General features: G+C 37.4%; 4 protein-coding genes across 5 annotated transcripts; 3 read left to right on the top strand and 1 right to left on the bottom strand.

Moving 5' to 3' along the window:
- Nucleotides 1-2,535: 2,535 nt before the first annotated feature.
- Nucleotides 2,536-3,521, bottom strand: LOC106440986 (21 kDa protein-like). Its single transcript, XM_013882768.3, has one exon. The coding sequence runs from the start codon at nt 3,428-3,430 to the stop codon at nt 2,735-2,737; it is 696 nt and encodes a 231-aa protein (XP_013738222.2). The 5' UTR covers nt 3,431-3,521; the 3' UTR covers nt 2,536-2,734.
- A 4,171-nt stretch (nt 3,522-7,692) lies between these two features.
- On the top strand, nt 7,693-10,199 carry LOC106444707 (endoglucanase 4). The gene is made up of 5 exons (XM_013886153.3): nt 7,693-8,561; nt 8,900-8,992; nt 9,073-9,346; nt 9,479-9,642; nt 9,741-10,199. Exons 1-5 carry the CDS (start codon nt 7,932-7,934, stop codon nt 10,062-10,064), a joined length of 1,485 nt encoding a protein of 494 aa, XP_013741607.2. The 5' UTR covers nt 7,693-7,931; the 3' UTR covers nt 10,065-10,199.
- Nucleotides 10,200-12,071: 1,872 nt separating this feature from the next.
- Nucleotides 12,072-13,644, top strand: LOC106440987 (dynein light chain 1, cytoplasmic). The gene is made up of 2 exons (XM_013882769.3): nt 12,072-12,538; nt 13,159-13,644. The coding sequence occupies exons 1-2, from the start codon at nt 12,305-12,307 to the stop codon at nt 13,315-13,317; spliced, it is 393 nt and encodes a 130-aa protein (XP_013738223.1). The 5' UTR covers nt 12,072-12,304; the 3' UTR covers nt 13,318-13,644.
- Nucleotides 13,645-14,623: 979 nt separating this feature from the next.
- On the top strand, nt 14,624-21,870 carry LOC106440989 (mediator of RNA polymerase II transcription subunit 23). Of its 2 annotated transcripts, none has more exons than XM_048740967.1 (20): nt 14,624-14,861; nt 14,934-14,977; nt 15,046-15,145; nt 15,215-16,066; nt 16,138-16,375; nt 16,456-16,673; nt 16,751-16,949; nt 17,024-17,298; nt 17,754-17,840; nt 17,959-18,041; nt 18,119-18,281; nt 18,357-18,773; nt 19,021-19,134; nt 19,216-19,341; nt 19,412-19,563; nt 19,710-19,950; nt 20,039-20,819; nt 20,913-21,094; nt 21,174-21,277; nt 21,420-21,870. In XM_048740967.1, exons 1-20 carry the CDS (start codon nt 14,757-14,759, stop codon nt 21,622-21,624), a joined length of 4,686 nt encoding a protein of 1,561 aa, XP_048596924.1. In that variant the 5' UTR covers nt 14,624-14,756; the 3' UTR covers nt 21,625-21,870. The 2 variants fall into 2 exon arrangements, with proteins under 2 accessions (XP_048596924.1, XP_048596923.1); XM_048740966.1 differs by having other exon boundaries at nt 17,947-18,041.
- Nucleotides 21,871-21,875: the final 5 nt, after the last annotated feature.

Below are 21,875 nucleotides of genomic sequence, written 5' to 3'. Positions count from 1 at the left end.
CGTAAACAAGTTAACTGATTGGCACATTCAATTATTTTATTTAATTAACCAAGCGTTCCGTAGCTTGGTGGTAAAAGAGGTACAGCTGTACTGCCCGCCACCCGGGTTCGAGTCTTGGCCACAACGGATTTAACATCCCTTCCGTTGGGGCGCTGGACCCCTTTCAGGAGGATAGTTGGGAATGTGGCTGCCCAGATACCAAAGTTATCAAAAAAAAAAAAAAAAAAAAACAAGTTAACTAAAGAACGCAGCGAAATGAAGAAAAATGAATGCAGAATACCAATTAATCAAAGAGTTGATGGTTCACTTTCTATTTTTCTTGTTTAAATATAACCGTGTTGGACGCATAGTCATCTAAAGAGTGCATGAACAGCTAAACGCTCGGTTTATAAGATTCATTGCTTTACTAACTAAATTCTCAGCCATAGGTGCCACTAGTCTCCATGAAACTCAGATCATTATATAATTAAGCCATGAACCAAAACGTATCATTTATTGCTTTTGAGTTTGAATCTCATAAACTTTGATACTACTATATATGTTAATGAAGATCTTCCCACAATCATATATATGTATTATTATTGATAATATGCATAAAAGCACTTACGGTTGGTGTATGAAAATTATGAATAATCATATGTACACGAATCTGCGTTTGGTGAACCAAACACTATATTTTATCATTTATATTCTCGCACTTGATTGGAAATATATACATGTACGTACGGTAGTGACACAAATACAAATAAAATAAATTGGAAATGGGAGAAAAAAGGTAAGCATATGCATGTGTAACGCATATACATGTTGTAACCCATTGCAATGGCTCTATAGATTGTCGGCCATTGACATATAACGTCCGCGTAGTAGTGGCGGAGTTACAGCGCATGCATACATTAGCCATATTGTATACTTATTTTTGTATCATTACCATTAGATATCAATAATATGTGACTTATTGATTGGTTCAAAATATATATCCAAAACATATATCGTGTGATATAGGTTTAGCTGGTAACTGCTGACTTGCGTTTGACTCGTTTTAACTTGTTAGCATTATTGAAAATCTCTTTTGCCCAGATTCTTCTAAATTCTTGTATTATTTTTCAATATTTTGTTATCAACATTTAAACCACACAACTAGATTTTGATCCGCGCTTGAAAGCGCGGGTTCTTTTGTTATAACAAATTTTGATATGAATTAGTATTGTGTGATTGTTTTACATTATTATGTTACAAAGTCGAATTATATAAAAGAAATAATTTTTAAAAATATTATATAATTCATGAATTCCTTTATTTGGAATTTTGTATAAATCTTATGTAATTCTCTTTTGCGCATGGGTATTTTATATGGACTCCGAAAAACCAAACCAAAATCAACTCGAAAATTCTGGTTCGATTCGCGTCGGGTCCAGAGAAAAATACGTATTTTTTTGGAAATATGGGTCTTTGTTCGCGTTTGAGACCTACCCGAAACCCGTTTGGGTGCCAAAGTATCCAAAATGTTTGTGTAAATTATATATATTTGTGTATTTTGGATATTTTTTTTAGTATACATATATTTTTGAGTTTTAGTTTGAATTTCCGGTTATAGTTTTGAATTTCGAGTAAGAAATCAAATTTTAAAAATATATTTGGGTATTCAGATAAAATTTTGGGTATTTTCTGGTTCCTCGGATCAGATTTCAAGTACAATTTTAGGTCTTTTGAGTATTTTCTGATTTTCAGGTATTTGTTTAGATTTTGGATATTTTTTCGTGTTTCGAGTATATTTATGTTTATCGAGTTTTATTTGAGTCATAAATATCTGAACGGATTCATATCCGTTACATACAAAAAAATAACATATATTTAATAGTTATTTGAATTATGGAGTCGAAACCATCAAGATACAAAAGAAACCGATCCGAACCCAAATAATATTTTTTCTAAATACCTAATTAGGTCTAAAAATCCAAAACCTAGCAAAATTCATTGATTCGTTTTATAAAATTTTGGGTGAAAAATACTCTCTAGGTTTGATCTATAATGTTTAATAGGACATGACTCATTTATATTTCAAAAGTTGATCTCGTAAAAAAACTTTGATCTAATGGAGGAGGATGATATATATGACAATGACCCCTACGTATTAAAATTTTGGTACCGTTTATTTCAAATATATATATATGTTAAATTGATAGTCATGATCTTATTAAAGTGGGTGGGATTTATTTAAATGTTAGAATATATTATTTTGTTGCTATATAATAGAAGATGGTTAATAATATTTAATTGTATACAATAGGTTGGACTAAAAAATAAATAGGTGCAACAATCTTGTATAAGTAGATTTTTTAGGACTTCTTTCCTTTTAATAGTATTGATGTCAAATACTTATGTTATCTACCACTAAATTTAAATTGAGATAAAGGCAAATTTATTTTTCAGTTCATACAGTTTTGTACCTTAGAAGTTCAGAAACGATTTATATTTGGTAAAAAGACAAATAAATGTAATAAAATTAATCGACTTCTGTAAAATAAAATAATAGACTACTAATAATTTCCACACTTTATTTTAGTAATTTCCACAAACGAAAAGCGTTAACAAGAACTTCTATTCAGCCAATAACAAACAGAATTATCTTATTATACATCTCTATCATGCACGCGTGAGAAACAAAAGCAAAAAAGAAACCAATAATTTATTTTTTAAGTAAAAAAGAAGAAGTATATATGATCAATAATAATCAACGTATCGCATTATCAACACATCGATTAACTAGGGCCAGCGCATTACTAGTCAGCTTCTTGACGCCATCGACCCGAGCGCACACCTCATCTTTCCTCGGCTCATCTTGAACATCTTTAAACTCATCTGTACAAGTCTCCTCATTGGTTAAAGCCGCACTAAGCCAAGTCTGCACGTTACTCATCTGAAACCTGAAAGACTCGAGCGAGCCAGTGGTGACCAAATCCCTCATCTGTTTCATAGAGTCTCTCATTTCATCAACTGCGTCTTTTAGGTTCTCGAAGCAGTCATGAAAAACTGCTGCTGCGGTTGGGTGGTGGCCACCATCTTCGTGGATTTCAAGGAGAGTAGAGACGTTGGAGAGGTATTTGCCTAACTCGAGAGCATTGGAGAGAGTGACGGAGATTGCGGCTCGAGCCAAGAGTGCTGGGTCGTTGTGGACGTAGGTTGAGAAGTTTGAGAGAGAGGAGACGCAGACGTCAGGGTATAACGTGGTGTTGCAGCTCCTCTGGATGAAATCTGAGTCGTCTGATGGGGATGGGGATGGTGATGGTGATGGTGATGGAGAGGGTTGAGAATGGACGGTCAGGATTAATGGGAGAAGGGTTGCTAAGAAGAAGAAGAGAATTGGTTGATGAAGAGAAGGTTTCTTCATGATTTCTTCTGTTATATGTGTGTTTCTTTTCTGTGACATTGAAGTTTCTCTCTTTTGGGTTATGGATTTTGTGACCTCAAGTTGATATTTATATAGAGAAGGTAACACAAATATAGCTTATCCCTTTTGTGCCGTAAAGCGAAATAACGATTTGACGTCAATACCTTATGAATTTTTTTGATGGGTTTTGGAAAAAGTTGATATGTGTGGCTGTGTCCATATGCATAATGGGCCAGGCTGAAATTGTGTGTATTGCTTTTGTTTGTGAAATAAAAATGCAAGCTCTCTTAAATGGGACGAAAGTTAAGAGTAGCATCTAACTTTGTGTTAAACAAATCCGGAGCAAAGATGCATACAAACGAGAAAACGACAATGTGTGGATACCAACTGTTCTAGCTAACGGAAATTTATTAGTAATATTCCGGAGAATTCGATCGATATTTTATTTCTTAAAGTAAAGGTTACAACTTAGAATGTAGTGATGATAGATGCTACCTTTACAAGTTTTCATTGGCTGCTTGATATCGCTTGAGATATCTAAGAACCATTGATCTTGCATCCGATGGGTACATAGCCGAATAAGCATATGTTACTGATCCACTTCGGCTGTAACTAATAAACTAATATGGAATCAGTGGAATAAAAATAAATGGGATGATACGAATGAAATACAGTAAAAAAATAGAATGAAATTCATTTCATTAATTCATGAACCAATTTGTTATGTAATAGTTATTTTTGTATTTTATCTATTATTTTTGAAATCGAAAATGGGATGATACGAATGAAATACAGTAAAAAAATAGAATGAAATTCATTTCATTAATTCATGAACCAATTTGTTATGTAATAGTTATTTTTGTATTTTATCTATTATTTTTGAAATCGATGGAATGACTATTACATTATATTCATAGTAAATGGTAAAAAAATATGTGAAATGAATGGAATCAACCATTTCACATCATTGTATTCCAAAAAATTGTAATCCGGTTACATCTTTCATGTGTACCATGAATGTGTCGTATTGATATATACTTTTAGGCTGTAACTGGTAAAATAATAAGAAATTGGTAAAATTAAAATAAATAGAATGATAGGAATGGAATACATAAAAAAATGGAATGAAATTTATTCTATTCATTCATAACTAAATTTGTTATGGGATCATTCATCTTTGCATTTTACTTATTTAATTGTGGAATTGATGGAATGAGTATTCCATTACATTCATGTCAAATGGTGAATTTTTTTTTGGAATTAATGAAATAAGTCATTCCATTCCAAAAAGTAGGTATGGGCATTCGGGTTTTCGGATTGGGTTCGGGTTGGATTTTGTCGGGTCTGGGTTCTTCGGGTCTTAGATATTTAGACCCAATAGGTGATTAGAATTTGTCGATGCAGGTTTGGTTCGGGTCATGTCGGGTTTGGGCCGGTTCTGGTCTTAGATTGTTGGACCCAATAGGGTAATTAAATTTTTTCAGTTCGGTCCAGTCTAAAAAAATATCAGCAACACAAAAAATACCTGAAGATATTTAAATACACGAAAAATATCTAAAATTTTACCCAAAATCTGACCTCAAGACATGATAATACCCAAAATTTTATCTGATTATCCGAATTATATTTTTTAATCTAAAAATTTACCGAAACCCAGAACCATGCCCGAAAACCAAAATCCAAATCTTAAAAATACCCATAATCTAAAAATATACTGAAACACCCATATATACTTAATATATACTAGAAGTTTTGGGTATTTCGGGTACCCATCGGGTTTCGGATTCGGTTCGGGTCGGATCCAAGACCCACGGATCCTCCACAACAAGACTCAATAGGATAAAAAGATCAGTTTGGTTCCTATCCGAACCGAGATTTTTTGGGTCGGTTTTGAGTTGGATCTTCGAGTCCGGATAAAATGCCCTAGCCTACCAAAAATCAACAATCCAGTTGCAGTCTTATATCTCATGTTTTTCAAAATCAGAGTTTATAGCTTTTTCAAGTATCACTAAAAACTAACTCAGAAGATCTAGCAATAAATTTCCCTAATCTAAATATGCTGATTCTCTAGCAGTCAGTTTCATAATGTAAAACTGTAAATATATAATAATCTAAATGTTACAAATCATAATACACTAAAAGTATAAAACTCATCATGTCTAAAACATGGTGAAGAGCTACAGGGACGCAAATACTTTTTTTTTTCGGTCGAGCCAATCATTCTCTATTGTGTGTATGAGTTCGAAATTAGATATGCCTCTTTAAGATTTTTAATTGTTACCAAGCGAGTTTTGGTGCTTTTAGCATTTTGCTGGATCTTATATTTTAAATGATTCCAAGTGGCAATCTTTTCACTCCTTTGATCGTCTCTCTTTCTCCTAGTGCTGGAGATTTGAAGGCTTAAATTATTGCCTTGAAGGACCAAATGTTAAGAGACACATGGATGATGGAATGTTAACTACTACTTCCGATGATGGAAACTTTAACTACTTCCACTGACATTAAACCCAAATTAAATTAAAGGCCCTTAGTTAAATTAAATCAAAGTTTAGCAATTTCTTCTTTTCAAACGAATGAAAGGGAGAAAACAAAACGTAATTTTGTCAAAAAGTTTAGCAATTGGTTATACCTTGCTTGCATGAGAAATATTCTCTTTATGTTTTTGAATATTGTAATTTGTTTCCGTACATTGTTGATTTCCCTTAGTTCTAATTTGTTGACCAACATCTATGAATTAGGAAGCACTTTACTTCAAAATATTGCACTAAAAGAAACACACAATTTGACTTTTAATATTCACATCAAAAATTAACAAACTGTAATTATGCATGTATATAGGTCTATAAACAACATGTTCCACAAATCTAAACTTGCATAAGGTCTATAAAGTTTACTTTTGCTCTCTACTAATAAAACAAACTTTCCATCTGTCTTATGTTTCAGAGCTTCTATTTTGCCTATGGCCTGCATGGTTGGACCAGCTTTGATTCATACGTCACTCATTCCATTGGAGGTTTCATATATTTCAAGATCAACAATATTTTTTTGGTCTAAAAAAGGTGTTTTCACCTCTTTGCCGGAAACCCAAGCATTGTAAATAGTCCCTCTTACCGTGAGTTGAACGTGGCAGAAGTTACAGCCGCAACCCATTTACCACTAGACCAACTTAACGTTGGTGATCAACAATATTTATGTTCTTCTATTCAAGACTGCTGTAGAATCTTTAGATCACTAATGAGAAAAATGATCCACAAAAGTATAAAGAGCATCTTCAATTAGCCCCCCCCCCCCCCCCCCCCCCCCCCTCTTCCTTTCGAATTGCTCTGTCCTTGTCCTGTATTCACACCCTATATTTCAATGTGTTTATATCTGTATTAGACAAAAAATCTTCAATAGCCCCCCCTCCCTTTTTTACGTATATTAATTTGTGTTTTTTTTAAACATAAAAGACCGTATATTAATTTGTTTACTTCCCAATAATTTTGGCTTTACATTTTCGGGAAAAATAAAAAAAGAAAACAATGTGGAAAATATTGAATGGCGCATTGAACAAGGAAGATTATATGCGTCGGCTTTGTGCAAGTTGCAAGTTGCAAGTTGCAACATCCCTCGCGTTCCAAGTCAACCTCGCATTCCACGCAAATCGTATCTTAATCAAATGGCTATCTCATCTAGTTTATTAACTATATACTAGTATATGTCAAATTGTCAACGTTTCTTCTCTCCTGTCTCAAATTTATAACATTCCCACTCTTTCATTATAACGGCATTTTTATGGTCATGTAAGTATGTATGACTTATGTTTAGACTTTTTTTTGTTGGAATTCAAAAATATAGGAACAAAGTGATACATATTTGTTTGGATTAATATAATTTCAATAATTCGCTAAAAAACCATATTTGACCATATTACGGAATAACATTTTGAAGTTAAACATTAAGTTTTGGATAGTTCCAAAAAAAAAACATTAAGTTTTGGTTTAAATCATATGTATTTAAATTCGAATTAGTTTTCTGATTGTTTAAGTTACATAATATATATGATGATTGGTTACCGGAGTTGAATCCGGCACATTACTCCAAGTATATGAATACATGCATTATATACATTTAACCATATATAGCGTATGTTTGAGTTGAACCGGTTCAATGATATGACCAACATAAGTTCTTGAAAATTGCTATAAACAACTAGTATATCTAGACGTAACTCTTGGGTTAACTTGTCATGGATAGGGCAATACGGAAAAATCTTTACGTATATCCTAAAAAGCCTAAATTACTGGGAATCGCTCGTCAATCACGGGCCGTACAACCCGACCCGATCAACCGTATCTACCCAACATGGTCCACCTTCGTCCAATCAATGAAATCCACGTAGGAACTATCCATTGTCACTTGTCTCGTGGAATCCCAAATGACTCTTTTCTTTTCTCGAGTATAAAAGAGCCTACGCACAAAGAGTCTTTCACATCTCTCCCGCTATATCTCACAAATACAAAAAAAAACAGAACAGAACCAAACTCAAGACTTATAGAAAATGGCGGGAAAATCGTTAACTTTGTCGGGACTCGCTCCGGCGGCGGCGATTATTCTCGCTTTGCTTCTACTTTCACCGGAGATCTGCACAGGACATGACTATCGCGACGCTCTCAAGAAGAGCATCCTCTTCTTCGAAGGTCAGCGCTCCGGCAAGCTGCCACCAGATCAACGCCTTAAATGGCGCCGTGACTCCGGATTACGCGACGGTTCCTCCGCCGGCGTGGACTTGACCGGAGGCTACTACGACGCCGGAGACAACGTGAAGTTCGGTTTCCCGATGGCCTTCACGACGACCATGATGTCATGGAGCGTCATAGACTTCGGGAAAACGATGGGACCGGAGTTAGAAAACGCCGTGAAAGCGATCAAATGGGGAACGGACTACCTCCTCAAAGCGACTGCCATTCCCAGCGTCGTGTTCGTACAAGTCGGAGACGCTTACTCCGACCACAACTGCTGGGAACGTCCTGAGGACATGGACACGCTACGAACGGTTTACAAAGTCGACAAGGATCATCCTGGTTCTGAAGTGGCCGGCGAGACTGCAGCCGCTTTAGCCGCCGCGTCGATCGTGTTTGCAAAACGCGATCCAGCATACTCAAAACGCCTGCTGGACCGTGCAGCAAGGGTACTCTACTTTAATTTTACTTTAACGTTCTTAATTTTCTTCTTTTTAGCAAAAATTGCATGCTTTGTCCAAAAGTTTAAACAGATAATTATGCTTTGCTTGCGTGATTAATGTTCTCTTTTATGTTTTATTATCCGTACACTTTTGATTTCTTGTTCTAACAAATTTTGACAAACATGCAATTTACGCTACTGTTTAACTATAAAGCACTTCACTTTAAAATAAATAAATAAAAACCACAAAATCTGACTTTGTTTTTATTTATTTGTTTGTTTTGGTCAACATCTGGCTTTCTTTAATGACTTTCAAAATGTTAATTCATTAAATCATGGACGTAGGTGTTTGCGTTCGCTAATAAGTACAGAGGAGCGTACAGTGATAGTCTTCGCCAAGCAGTATGTCCTTTTTACTGCAATTTCAACGGTTACGAGGTAACTAAAGGTTTTAATTACCACAATTAGATCTCATAATCAAAAGAAGTAAAACGTTAACTAGATGAGTGTGCGTGCAGGATGAGTTGCTCTGGGGAGCGGCATGGCTACACAAAGCTTCGAAGAAACGAGTATATAGATTGTATATTGTGAAGAACAAAGAGATTCTTAGAGCTGGAGATACTATTCACGAGTTTGGTTGGGATAACAAACATGCTGGGATTAATGTCTTAATCTCCAAAATGGTCTTAATGGGAAAAGCAGATTATTTTCAGAGCTTTAAGCAAAACGCTGACGAGTTTATCTGTTCTTTATTGCCTGGGATTTCTCACCCTCAAGTGGAATACTCACTAGGTAAAAAAAAAAGAGAGTTTTAATTAACTAGTTTCTCTTGTTTCAAAAGAGAAAAAATTAACTAGTTTCTCTAGTGACTTTATTTGTACTCATCATGTTTGATTTTTATTGTGTAACTTAACACAAACACAGGAGGATTACTAGTGAAAAGTGGAGGGAGTAACATGCAGCATGTAACATCTTTGTCATTTCTATTATTAACATATTCTAATTACCTAAGTCACGCCAAGAAGGTGGTGCCTTGTGGCCAATTCACAGCTTCTCCAGCTCTTCTCCGTCAAGTAGCCAAGCGACAGGTAACTAATTAATATTCTTACATTTCGCTGTTTCAGCACCGAGATGAAGGAGTGGACATAATAGTATTTTCTGTTGCTTGTATCGTACGTTAATGTAGGTGGACTACATACTAGGAGATAATCCAATGAAAATGTCGTACATGGTTGGGTATGGTTCGAGGTTTCCACAGAGGATTCACCATCGTGGAAGCTCGGTTCCTTCGGTCGTGGATCATCCTGCTCGCATCGGGTGCAAAGAAGGATCTCGTTATTTCCTCAGCCCGAACCCTAACCCTAACTTGTTAATTGGCGCTGTCGTTGGTGGGCCTAATGTCACTGACGATTTTCCTGATTCAAGGCCGTACTTTCAGCTGACTGAGCCCACGACTTACATCAACGCACCTCTACTGGGCCTTCTTAGTTACTTTTCGGCCCATGCTTAATATTCCCAAAGCATAATGATGAATAGTAGTCTGCTTGTCAAGATTTGTCTAGAGGTGTGCTGATAACTCGTCACCACCCTAAACTACCAGATGTTGAATGTTTATTAGTTTTCTACACCAAGACAATTCAGCCGATAAGGGAATTACTCACAAAACATTGTTTTTACTATACATGTTTATGTAGCACACCAAAGATCAATTGTAATTTGGAATTAAATAGTAGCTGAAATGCCTTGCTTGATGGATGATACATGTCGGTACTTCTTATCTTTTCTAGATGGCATTTTATTTAAATTGCAAGGAAGAAGAAATTACAAGGTTATGAGCCTAAGGGTTATGAGTCATCTAGTTCAAGAGAATAGTTTGGGGAACACAAATGCTCATTTGAGATATTTACTATTTTGATCCACAACTATATCTTAACTTTAAATTTGTTCTGAAGGTGCTTCTCATAGATTTGAATGACATAATCTAAATGATATTGCGCTGACCCATAAAAAAAATCATTTTATTTAAGAGAATAGTTTGAAAGAGAACAAGATCATTTGAGTTTTTTTTTACTATTGTGGACTACAAACAACTCTGAAAATGCTTTCCATAGATTTGAATCCATATAGTCTTAGAGCATCTCCAATGGTGTTATCTGTTAAGCTAGATGGACTTCCAACCTAAAACCAATTGGTGCTAAGTGGAGTGGCCCATCCATCTTATATATTGCTAAGGATCCCTTCCAATATCCGATGTGGGACATTTATCTCTAATACGCCTTCTCGAGATGATGGCTCTTTGAGCGTTAATCTCGGAATGTTCGGACAAGGATCGATGGGCCGACTTTGGGCTGGATCGATAATGGATCGGATTGGACTGCATGGATCGGACTCTGATACCATGTTAAGCTAGATGGGCTTCCAACCTAAAACCAATTGGTACTAATATTATCACCATTTGAGTCTTTATGATTATTAAATTAATTATTTTTATAGAATAGTTAAGGACTTTAATTAAAATAGAATGTCCAATGGTGTTCTCCAATTTGAAGTTCTTAAGAATAATAATAAAAAATTTAAAACATGTAATATGATCAAATATAATGTGTATGATCAACTCCTATTTTTTTAACTCCGTCATTATACGGTCCAGTAAAACAACATCAACCCTCTTGTTTTTGCTCATGCTCAGTATCTTTTGTCGACAACAAGTCGATTAGGAGACTTCCTCCTCTCAAACATAGCTGTTTTGAAATCATTCTTCGATTTCCTGAATCAAAAACCAGAGCTTAGAGAAGAGATCAAATTAAAAGATCAAAACTTTGTGATCAGAATCACCTAACGAACCTTCTCGGTCTTGGCTGGGCAGATTTGGAAGAGTACGAAGCAGCAATCGAGCATCATCAACAACACGATTTCTCTTGAAACAAAGGAGAAGGATTTATTGAGAAAATCAACACACAATCTCAACACAAAAAAATTCAATTGTGAGAGAGTGACGGAGAAAGAAAGACCATAGAGAGAGATTACAGAAAACGCAAAAACGAAGAATGCCACGTCAACAAGGATTCATTCATTTTAATCTTTAATTAGGAACTGTTCCTTAGCTTATTTAGATTTTATATTATTATTGTATTGGTATTTACTTAGGATTATGTGCTAAGGATTTATTTAAATCTTCCGTTGCGGATAGTCTTATATACTTCTTAATAGTGTATTGGTCCGCAAAGAAATTCAATGTGTCTTTCCATTAGTGCAAATCTTCACCAAATTTGACATTTGAAACTTTGCTAAGAAACGATTACTCTTTTTATTTTTAGACCATAAAAAAATTAAAATATTTTTATAAATACTTACAATAAAAATGCGAAAAGGTTTTTTTTTTTTTATCAAAGAAATGTGGGAAGGTTATATAAGTCCCCGACAAAATCGAAGAGAAGGCAGGAAAAGGGTAATAGTTATATTATTTGAAGACCAAAGACCAAGGGTGTAAAAGTTATGAACTTGTCTTTGGTCGGCTGGTTTACGCTAACACAAGAACGCTATTTTGTCTTACTCTCTCTTTCTCAAAAAGATCATTCCTTTTTTCTTCATTCTCTCTCTCTCTTTCTCAGACATTTTTGTCAAACAGATGGTGCTCGCTTAACGAACTAACTAGCCCTCCGGGACTCTCTCTAGCTTTGGGTTTCTTCTCCGATTTAGAAAGGAGGAAAAAAGCGAAAACGAGATCCTAATGCAAGTAGAGCGAGGAACATGGAAGGAGTAGAGCTGGAACTAGAGAGAAGAAGCAAGTTCTTGAACAGCTTGATACAGCAGAAGAAGAAGGCTAAAGAGCAGCATGACCTTAAAGACGAGTTCAATGTTCGAGTTAGAGCTTCCGACATGCCTCTGGTTATGCAGAACAGGGCCTTCGGTTTGTCGCGTGAGCTCTTGAACGCCACTCCTGGAAAGGCCGACAACAAAAGACTCGCTCTCTCCCTTAAAAAGGTCACATCTTTTCTTCTTCTTACTGCTTTTGGGTCCCTATGGGGCTACCGTCTCAAGTCGCATGCTTTCTGTAGATTGTGTTGCTGTCTTCTCGATCTTGCTTTACTTGACGAATCTGGAATCTTTTCCGTTTTAGGATTGGGTGGGGCATAAAGTATGAGTTTCTTTGTAACTAGTCTTGAAACTGGATGTGTTATATTTGCTTATTTGAGATGGGTTTTTTGAGCTGACTAAGGCCATGACTTATGAGACCTAGGATGTACCATTTGATATAATGGATTTTATAGATGTTTCTTTATCTGTTCTGTCAAGTGTTAGATGCTACTGGTCATGATAAATCTGAAGCATTTTGCTTTAGGAACGAGCCCCGCTCAAGCGTAGACTTCTTTCTTCAAAGGAATCGGTTGTCTTCTGATAGACCGGTCTGGCGTTACTACCACCATATATAGAATTTGACATTTATGCAGCTTTTTCATAGAATTTGTACATGTCTCAGGGTCTAATGATGGACACTTTAAAATCTGGGCATATTGTTCCTACTTAGAGAGCATTGATTGTTAGCTTTTAAACTTGCATCAAAATGTATATAAACTTTCCATCTGATCTTACTGTTTTTTCAGGATTTTGATTCAGCCTATGGCCCTGCATGGCACTGCATCGTTGGGACCAGCTTTGGTTCATACGTGACTCATTCTATTGGAGGATTCATATATTTCCAGATCGACAAGGTTTATGTTCTTCTTTTCAAGACTGCAGTGGAGCCCCTCACCAATGAGTAAATGTTGATCCATCTAAAAAAGACCATCTTCAACTAGTCCCCCTTCCTTTCTGTTTTCTCTGTCTCTTATTATTCACACGCTATTTAGTTTCGAGTTTGATGCAAATCAATAACAGGTTTTTAACTCGTGGCGTGTAAATTTTCTTCTCCTGTGAATTTTTTCAAACTTCACAAATGCAACTTGAAATCGCCTTGAGAAACTTTCTCTTTTTCAGTACTTTCGCTACTCACTTGTGTATGTTGTAAAGCTTTGTTTTGGATTGGATACGAATCGTTTAGGTATCTAGAACTGGTAAACAAAATATGATTACCTAATCATGAACTTTCCCTTTCAATATCCATCCGAAGTAAGGAGTTTCAAGCACATGCATATGTTTGGGTTCGTGAAAGAATGTAGCAGAAGCCTATGCCGAGATTGATAAGTCTTTTCTGAGCTGTGAATTTTTTTTTTTGTCAAACAACTTGCATTTCAGTCTACAATAATAAGTCGATCAAGGCCTGATCTTGCCAAAGAGTCAGCCTTAGCCTGAGAGTTCTCTAAACGAAGAATAAAAACATAGGATAGTGGACAGAAGAGAGTGGCAGATTAGTCAAGCAACGATTGAAAAACCTGTGAATCAGTTTAACTACAAAACACAACTAGATTATTTTATTTGGTTTAAAATGGTTTCTAACATTTTCTGCATCTTAGTTATATTTTGCTTAACTTAAATGTCTGTAGTTTCCCCTAACTACAAGATTATTGGTCATATACTCCTTTCCGTTTCACATGATTTATATTTTAGAATTTTCGGGCATATTAAAAAAATATTAAATTTCAATTATAATTTTTTTATAAAATTACAAAAATATATATTTTATAAATTTTAACTAACCAAAATAAAAATATATTGAAAAATATATTGAAAAATATAAAAAATACTCCCTCCGTTCCGGAAGATAAGATTTTCAAGAGTTTATTATTGTTTCACAAAAATAGATTTTCTATATTTTTAAGGTATTTTTGTATAATTTTGAGAAAAATTAATTGTGAATATTTGAATTGATTAAATTTTATTGGTGGGTAGTTATTGGAAAATGTATTAAAAATAAATTGTAAATTAAATTGTAAAGATTTATTATATTCTTAATAAACGTGAAAATTCTAGAAAATTTTATTTTCGGAAACAGAGCGAACATGCTTTTTGGAAATAAATTATTTTTCTAAAAATAGATTATCACGGAAAAGAGGGATTAAGTTATAAGCAGTAGTTAGCGAAAGATTTTCCTAAAAATCCTACTTTCCTAACAACCAAAGCTTGTATGGAGAGTTTAGTTGACAAAAGCTTTGTTTCTTCTTTGTGTTCTTGTCAGCAAAAAAATAAAAAAAATAAAAAGAGATACCGTTTAAACCCAAAACCTGAGAAAGATCACAAACGAACAAAGTGACAGAGAGAGCAAATGGATCAATCGCAGCGCATAGTCGCTGCTCCTTCATCTTCTCGATCGTACCAGTTCCATCCTGCTCGTGCTGCAATCGTTGATCTCTTCAACCTCTACCTAGGGGTACAATCTCTTCCTCCTATCTCCCACCTTCTCCAATTTCGCTTCTGATTTCACTTTTTTTTCCTTTCACAGAGAGGAACCCGTCAAAAGCCCGATGAACCCATACGAGATCCTCCGTAGGTTTCCACACATCCTTCCATTAGCAATCAATTTGACAAATAAAAATCTAATCTTTCTTGGACAGGAACAAATCACAGAAGCGTGTTCACGCTCCCGTTAGAGACTTACCACCTAGAAACGACCAATTCATTGCCGATTTCGAGAAGCTTCAGACCCAATTCAATGTAAAGCTTCCACCTTTTTCATCTTAACATACTAGTTTTTGCTAATACCCAACTCTCTTTTTTAATCAGGACCCGGATCAGTTCCGGGCCATCACGGAGTCTGTTGTGATATCTATGGTCTTGCAATGTAGCAATCACGCACCTAGGGCTGAGTTTCTTCTCTTCACCTTACGTACATTGTGTAGAATTGGTTACGTTAACTGGGATACCTTTTTGCCTTCCCTTCTCTCTTCCGTCTCCGCTGCTGAGGCTTCACTAAGCCAAGCAGCAACTACTGCTGCTACTTCTTCTCAGTCTTTACTTCCTGTTGGTGTTGGTTCTCCAGGAAACGAACCAACTGCTTTCTCAAAATCTTTAGACAGTGTGCAGCAGATTGATATGAGGAATAGCAGTCAACGAGTTAGAGCTGCAGCGGTGAACAGTCTGCGTCAGCTCAGCTGCAAGATCATCTTGATTGGCGTTGAGTTTAACCTCAAACCCGCCACTCATTCCGAGATCTTCCAGTGCATGATGAGCTGGCTTGTGAACTGGGACAAGAGTGATGACTCTGCGGGGAAGAGGTGGAGATCTGAGAAGAGTCTAGCTGAATGGTTGAGGAGCTGCTTGGAAGTGATCTGGCTGTTGGTGGATGTGGGAAAATCTAAGATTCCGTTTTATGAGTTGCTGCGGAGTGGTCTGCAGTTTGTAGAGAACATCCCTGATGACGAAGCCTTGTTCGCTCTTGTCATGGAGATACACCGGAGGAGAGATGCGATGGCCATGCACATGCTTATGTTGGACCAGCATCTTCACTGTCCGACGTTTGGTACTCATCGTATATCGTCCCAACCAACTGCTAATGTTTCGGCAGAAGCTGTGGCTCACCTTCGCTATTCTCCGATTACGTATCCAAGTGTGCTTGGCGAACCTTTATCTGGAGAGGTGAATAGTTTCAAAGCTTAGTTAACTATTTGTGAATTTTAATCCTTTTCTTGTATATTTGACACTGGTAGGATTTGGCAATGTCTGTTCCACAAGGAAGCTTAGATTGGGAAAGAGCAGTGCGTTGCATTAAACATGCGATCCGCACTACTCCGTCGCCAGAATGGTGGAAGCGTGTTCTTGTTGTGACCCCTTGTTATAGGCCTTCTGCACAAGCGGGGCCCATCCCTGGTGCTGTTTTCACTTCTGAAATGATTTGTGAGGCAATCATTGACAGGATTGTTGAGCTTCTCAAGCTAACCAACTCAGGTAATGTTAAGAGTTGAGATACCACTATACTAGGATGATTGTTTTGGTATGAACTTTGGTATCTTCTTCTTTCTATGCAGATGCAAATTGCTGGCAAGAGTGGTTGGTTTTCTCAGATATCTTCTTTTTTCTAATCAAAAGTGGATGTACTGACTTTGTTGATTTTATCGATAAGTTGGTCTTACGCCTTAACGGTGATGATAACCATATTCTTCGAACGAATCATGTGACGTGGTTGCTTGCACAAATAATACGCGTGGAGCTTGTGATGACTGCTTTGAACTCCGATCCTAAAAAGGTCAGTCATTGCTCAATAGCATTGATCTTGTACTTCCTTTTTCTTTGAGCTTGACAACACAACTTCTACTCTATCAGGCGGAGACGACTAGGAAGATCTTATCATTTCACAGGGAAGATAGAACGGATCCCAATAACCCTCAGAGCGTGTTGCTTGACTTTGTAAGCAGCTGTCAGAATCTACGGATTTGGTCACTAAGTGCAACAACTAGGGCATACCTAAACAATGAACAGCTGTTGAAGGGGAAACAGATTGATGAGTGGTGGAGAAGCCAAGGTAGAGTAGATTACTGACAACTCCTTACCGATTATGAAAACTACTCCCTCTCTCAGTTATGTTTCTTGTTTCAGGAGAGCGGATGATGGATTATATGAATTTGGATGATAGGTCGATTGGCATGTTTTGGGTTGTCTCCTATACCATGGCGCAACCGGCGTGTGAAACGGTTATAAACTGGCTGTCTTCAGCTGGCGTGGCTGAGTTGTTGCCTGGAGTAACACCAAACGAGAGAACGATGATGATGCAGGAAGTGAGCCCGTTGCCCATGTCATTGTTATCTGGCTTTTCGATGAACCTGTGCTTGAAGTTGGCCCTTCAGATGGAAGAAGCCTTGTTTGTTAGCCAGGTTTGTTTACTACTTTGTCTCAAAATGTTAGGCTGTAGCAAGTGTGTTAGCTTTAATTTATATCTATAGCTATACAATTCACCAAGCTTTATTTAGTTTTAAAGTCTAAAGCCAAAAAAATAAAGAAATAGTTGTAGAAAGCTTTATTTTCTGTACTAAGCTGTAGGAAAGAATATTTGCTGTAGAAAATATTTTTTTTTATTTTCTTTCTCATTTAGTTTTTACGAATACATCAGATACAATTAAATCAAAAATTCGACTGACTAAATTCTACAGTAACATTTGGACAGCTACAATCCAACCAATCATCCACATTATATATGTTAAGTGATGCAGTGGTCTATGTTGCTTTACTTAGTGACCTGTTTTCTCCACGGTCGATTGTTCAGAAATGTTATAGTAGATTTTAAAATCCTAAGTAAAATGAATTTATGTCATATTAAAACATATGGCAGCTGGTTGTTCCTAGCATTGCAATGGTAGAGACATACACAAGATTGCTGCTCATTTCCCCTCACTCTATGTTCCGTTCGCATTTCACTGTAAGCTAGTTTGCTTCCTTCTGATTCTCTCATCATCTTGTATTTATTACTGTTTTTTTTTTTAATTTATCACAAGCGATTCATGAGATTGCCTAACTTTCTGTAGCAAATTGCCCAGAGAAATGCTTCTCTGTTAAGCAAGCCTTCCGTGAGTTTGCTTGTTCTTGAGATTCTCAACTATCGTCTGCTTCCGTTATACAGGTAAAAAATGAACAAAAAAGTTCTCAAGTTGAAGTAGATCCTTCTATACTGACATCACTAAATGCACCTTTTTGCAGATACCAAGGAAAAAGCAAAAGTTTACTGTATGATGTTACTAAAATACTCTCTGCACTGAAAGCAAAACGTGGCGACCACCGTGTATTCAGACTAGCCGAAAATTTATGCATGAATCTCATTTTATCACTCAGAGACTTCTTTTCTGTTAAACGTGATCAAAAAGTAAGTGTGCGTGTGTGTGTTTTCTTTAAATTTGGTGTCAGGATTAATAATTGTTCTTATGTTACCTATCACTAGGGGCCCACTGACTTCACCGAAACATTAAGCCGCATAACCATCATGACTCTAGCCATCACGATCAAAACACGTGGCATCGCAGATGCTGATCACATGGTTTATCTGCAAACCATGTTGGAACAAGTACTGGCGACGAGCCAGCATACGTGGTCCGAGAAGACGCTGCGCCATTTCCCATCCCTTCTCCGTGACGCTTTGATCGGACGGGTAGACAAGAGGGGCCTATCGATTCAGGCGTGGCAACAGGCTGAAACAACTGTGTTGAACCAGTGCACGCAGCTTCTTTCGCCAGCTGCTGAACCCGCTTACGTCACGACGTACCTCAGTCACAGTTTTCCTCAACACCGTCAGTATCTATGTGCCGGTGCTTGTCTGCTTATGCAAGGCAACCCTGATAAGATCAACAGCGCAAATCTGGTATCTTTTGCTTAGTCTCTATCATGGTTCTAACAATCCTTCTAGGGGGCAACTCAGTTCTAGCCGAGATGATTTTATTAAACTCCGATTTATATGATTCAAATCGGTTTAAAATAGGTTTAAATTGATCTAAATCGGTTTAAAATAGTTACCACCTAGCAATTTTTTGAACCTTGGTCTCTATTCAAACTTGTGAACAGATTTTTATTTGATAGTGGTATGATTTTCTCTTGGAAACGATTATTAGGCACGGGTGCTGAGAGAGGTTACTCCTGACGAAGTCACTGCTAACATATACACTTTCGTAGATGTTTTGCTTCACAACGTTCATTTAGACCTTCAGCGAGGACACGGCTTGGAGGTTCCTCTTCTGTTTGTCTGAACAGCGTGACCGCACTTTTTTTTCCATCTTTTTTACATTGCTTCTTAATATTTTTTTCAGGAGATTCTAAACAAGAACGATGCAAATCTTGCATTTTTCTTCTGGACACATGAAATGCTTCCTCTCGACATTTTTCTTCTAGCGCTCATTGACCGTGATGATGATCCGCACGCCTTGATAATTGCTGTATGTTCCTCATGCTTTTACCTGAAATAAGCGCAAAGATCATATTAAAGTTTACATTTTTTTCCTACAGAGAAGGATACTCGAAAGGCCAGAGCTTCTACAGAGGATTAATGTGTTCTGCGTAAACCGTGGGAATCCTGAGCACTGGCTTTGCACGCAGGTGTTCAAACGCAATGAACTCCAAAAGGCCCTTGGTAACCATCTTGCTTGGAAGGACAACAGGTAATAATGATGTGTCTTAGACCATTTCCATGAGTACTTGGCAAACTTGTATGTGTGTGTGTGACATTTTTATGCCTTTTTCGTCGGCAATTTTCTGTCGCATTCTGTTAAAATTTGGGATTGTTTTGATTGTGTTAAACCCCCAGGTATCCAACGTTCTTTGATGATATTGCGGCACGTTTGCTTCCAGTTATCCCGCTAGTAGTGTACAGGCTCATCGAAAACAATGCGATGGATACAGCTGATAAAATTTTGACTGCATACTCGAATTTTCTGGCTTACCATCCTTTCAGATTCACGTTTGTCCGTGATATACTCGCCTATTTCTATGGCCATCTCCCCGGGCAACTTGTTGTGAAGATTCTCAGAGTGCTTGGTCTCAGCAAGGTAATTGAAAAATACCACCAATCTTTCTAGTGTGTTATCTCATTTCTTTATAGATCTGTGAGAAATCATTTTCCATTTTCTCCTGCAGATTCCATTCTCTGAATCATTCCCACAGTACATCACACACACCGGTCCTGCCACGTGCCCACCTTTGGATTACTTTGCCAACCTCCTACTTAATCTCGTAAACAACGTTATACCTCCACTTAGCAGCAGCAGCAGCAACTGTAGCTCGAGGTCTGGCTCAATGGCTGACATCTTAAACACCTCAGCGAGACCTCCTCACGGTAAAACACCAGGAGCATCTCAGCCCGGACCAGCGAACGCCTCCGAGGGACAGAAAGCATTCTACCAGATCCAGGACCCAGGAACCTACACTCAACTGGTTCTTGAAACGGCCGTGATCGAGATCCTCTCTCTTCCCGTCTCTCCCGCTCAGATTGTCTCTTCTCTTGTCCAGATCATCGTCAACATTCAGTCCACACTTATTCAATCCGGCAACGGGTTCCACGGTGCTGCAAATGGGGTTGGGCAGGGCTCGTCAGTACTGCCTACGTCTCCCTCGGGAGGGAGCACGGACTCCATGGGGACAAGCAGGTCCAGTTGTATGAACACGGCGAGCTTTGTGTCTAGAAGCGGTTATACGTGCCAGCAGCTGTCGTGTCTGTTGATTCAAGCTTGCGGGCTTCTCTTGGCTCAGCTCCCTCCGGAGTTTCACACGCAGCTTTACATGGAGGCTTCGCGTGTGACGAGGGAGACATGGTGGCTTAGTGACAGGAAGAGATCACAAGGTGAAGTGGACTCTGCTGTTGGTTATGCTCTGATGGATCCTACATGGGCTGCTCAGGATAACACCTCCACCGCCATAGGTAACAACACTATATAGCTTCTGAATCCTTAGGTTAATGATTCTTTGTATTTTTTTGAACATGTTAGATTATTGTTGTCTTCTTTTTTTCTAGGAAATGTAGTCGCCTTGCTTCATGCTTTCTTCAGCAATCTCCCACAAGAATGGCTTGATGGCACGCATCTCATCATCAAGAACATCAGACCTGTAACATCTGTCGCAATGCTCAGAGTCGCGTTCCGTATAATGGGGCCACTTCTCCCGAGGCTTGCTAACGCACATGCACTCTTTAACAAGGTACTCTAATGAACCTCTGACTATATATTTCTTTATTGTCAAATTTTTTACTTTGCTATTCTTTTCTGTTTCTCAACAGACTCTAGCCCTTCTCTTAAGCACAATGGTGGATGTTTTCGGAAAGAACTCGCAGACACCGGTCCCTGTTGAAGCATCCCAGATTGCAGATCTAATTGATTTCCTGTAAGATTCTTCTTAATTACCATACCTATAGATTCATTCGTCTCTTTATCCCAATAACAATTCATATAATTGTTCAAGTGCTTAATTTTGTAAGACTTTCTTTAATGGAGTTTCTTTTTGTGTCGTTTTCTAACGGGTGCAGACACCATGTTGTTCACTATGAGGGACAAGGAGGAGCAGTCCAAAGTAGCAGCAAGCCGAGAGCAGACACTTTGGCATTAATCGGAAGAGCAGCAGATTCTCTCCGACCAGATGTACAACACCTTCTCTCTCACCTCAGAACCGATCCCAACTCGTCTATATATGCAGCTGCTCATCAGAATACCGCGAAGACCAACACCTCTTAGGAAAAATAAAATCAGATAATATTTGGTTGGTTAGATCGATAGAAAGAAGCACCGAAGCTGATACATCTCGCAACTTATTCTCTGGTAAATTTGGTTTATGGTCGCAACTAATTTTATGTGTACCTGTATATATTATCAATGATAACGTTTTGTTTATCATTGAAGCATGAGGATGAGAAAGTGCAAGTCCACAACTGTTCTTATGTCACTTTCCTTTTAACTAAATATATATCAACCATTTCTTCACATAC

This window comes from Brassica napus, chromosome A9, assembly GCF_020379485.1.
Source record: "Brassica napus cultivar Da-Ae chromosome A9, Da-Ae, whole genome shotgun sequence".
Lineage (NCBI taxonomy): Eukaryota > Viridiplantae > Streptophyta > Magnoliopsida > Brassicales > Brassicaceae > Brassica > Brassica napus.
The sequence above is the reverse complement of the archived record's forward strand: the minus strand, read 5'-3'. Positions and strand labels throughout refer to the sequence as shown.

Excerpts from the sequence above, each read along its gene's own strand:
- LOC106440986 (XM_013882768.3), bottom strand. The coding sequence starts at position 3,430 with ATGTCACAGAAAAGAAACACACATATAACAGAAGAAATCATGAAGAAA.
- LOC106444707 (XM_013886153.3), top strand. The coding sequence starts at position 7,932 with ATGGCGGGAAAATCGTTAACTTTGTCGGGACTCGCTCCGGCGGCGGCG. Across the intron at positions 8,993-9,072 it reads GCAATTTCAACGGTTACGAG|GATGAGTTGCTCTGGGGAGC; the intron begins GTAACTAAAGGT and ends GTGTGCGTGCAG. Across the intron at positions 9,643-9,740 it reads GTCAAGTAGCCAAGCGACAG|GTGGACTACATACTAGGAGA; the intron begins GTAACTAATTAA and ends ACGTTAATGTAG.
- LOC106440987 (XM_013882769.3), top strand. The coding sequence starts at position 12,305 with ATGGAAGGAGTAGAGCTGGAACTAGAGAGAAGAAGCAAGTTCTTGAAC. Across the intron at positions 12,539-13,158 it reads TCGCTCTCTCCCTTAAAAAG|GATTTTGATTCAGCCTATGG; the intron begins GTCACATCTTTT and ends CTGTTTTTTCAG.
- LOC106440989 (XM_048740966.1), top strand. The coding sequence starts at position 14,757 with ATGGATCAATCGCAGCGCATAGTCGCTGCTCCTTCATCTTCTCGATCG. Across the intron at positions 18,774-19,020 it reads AGATCAACAGCGCAAATCTG|GCACGGGTGCTGAGAGAGGT; the intron begins GTATCTTTTGCT and ends AACGATTATTAG. Across the intron at positions 21,095-21,173 it reads CACATGCACTCTTTAACAAG|ACTCTAGCCCTTCTCTTAAG; the intron begins GTACTCTAATGA and ends GTTTCTCAACAG.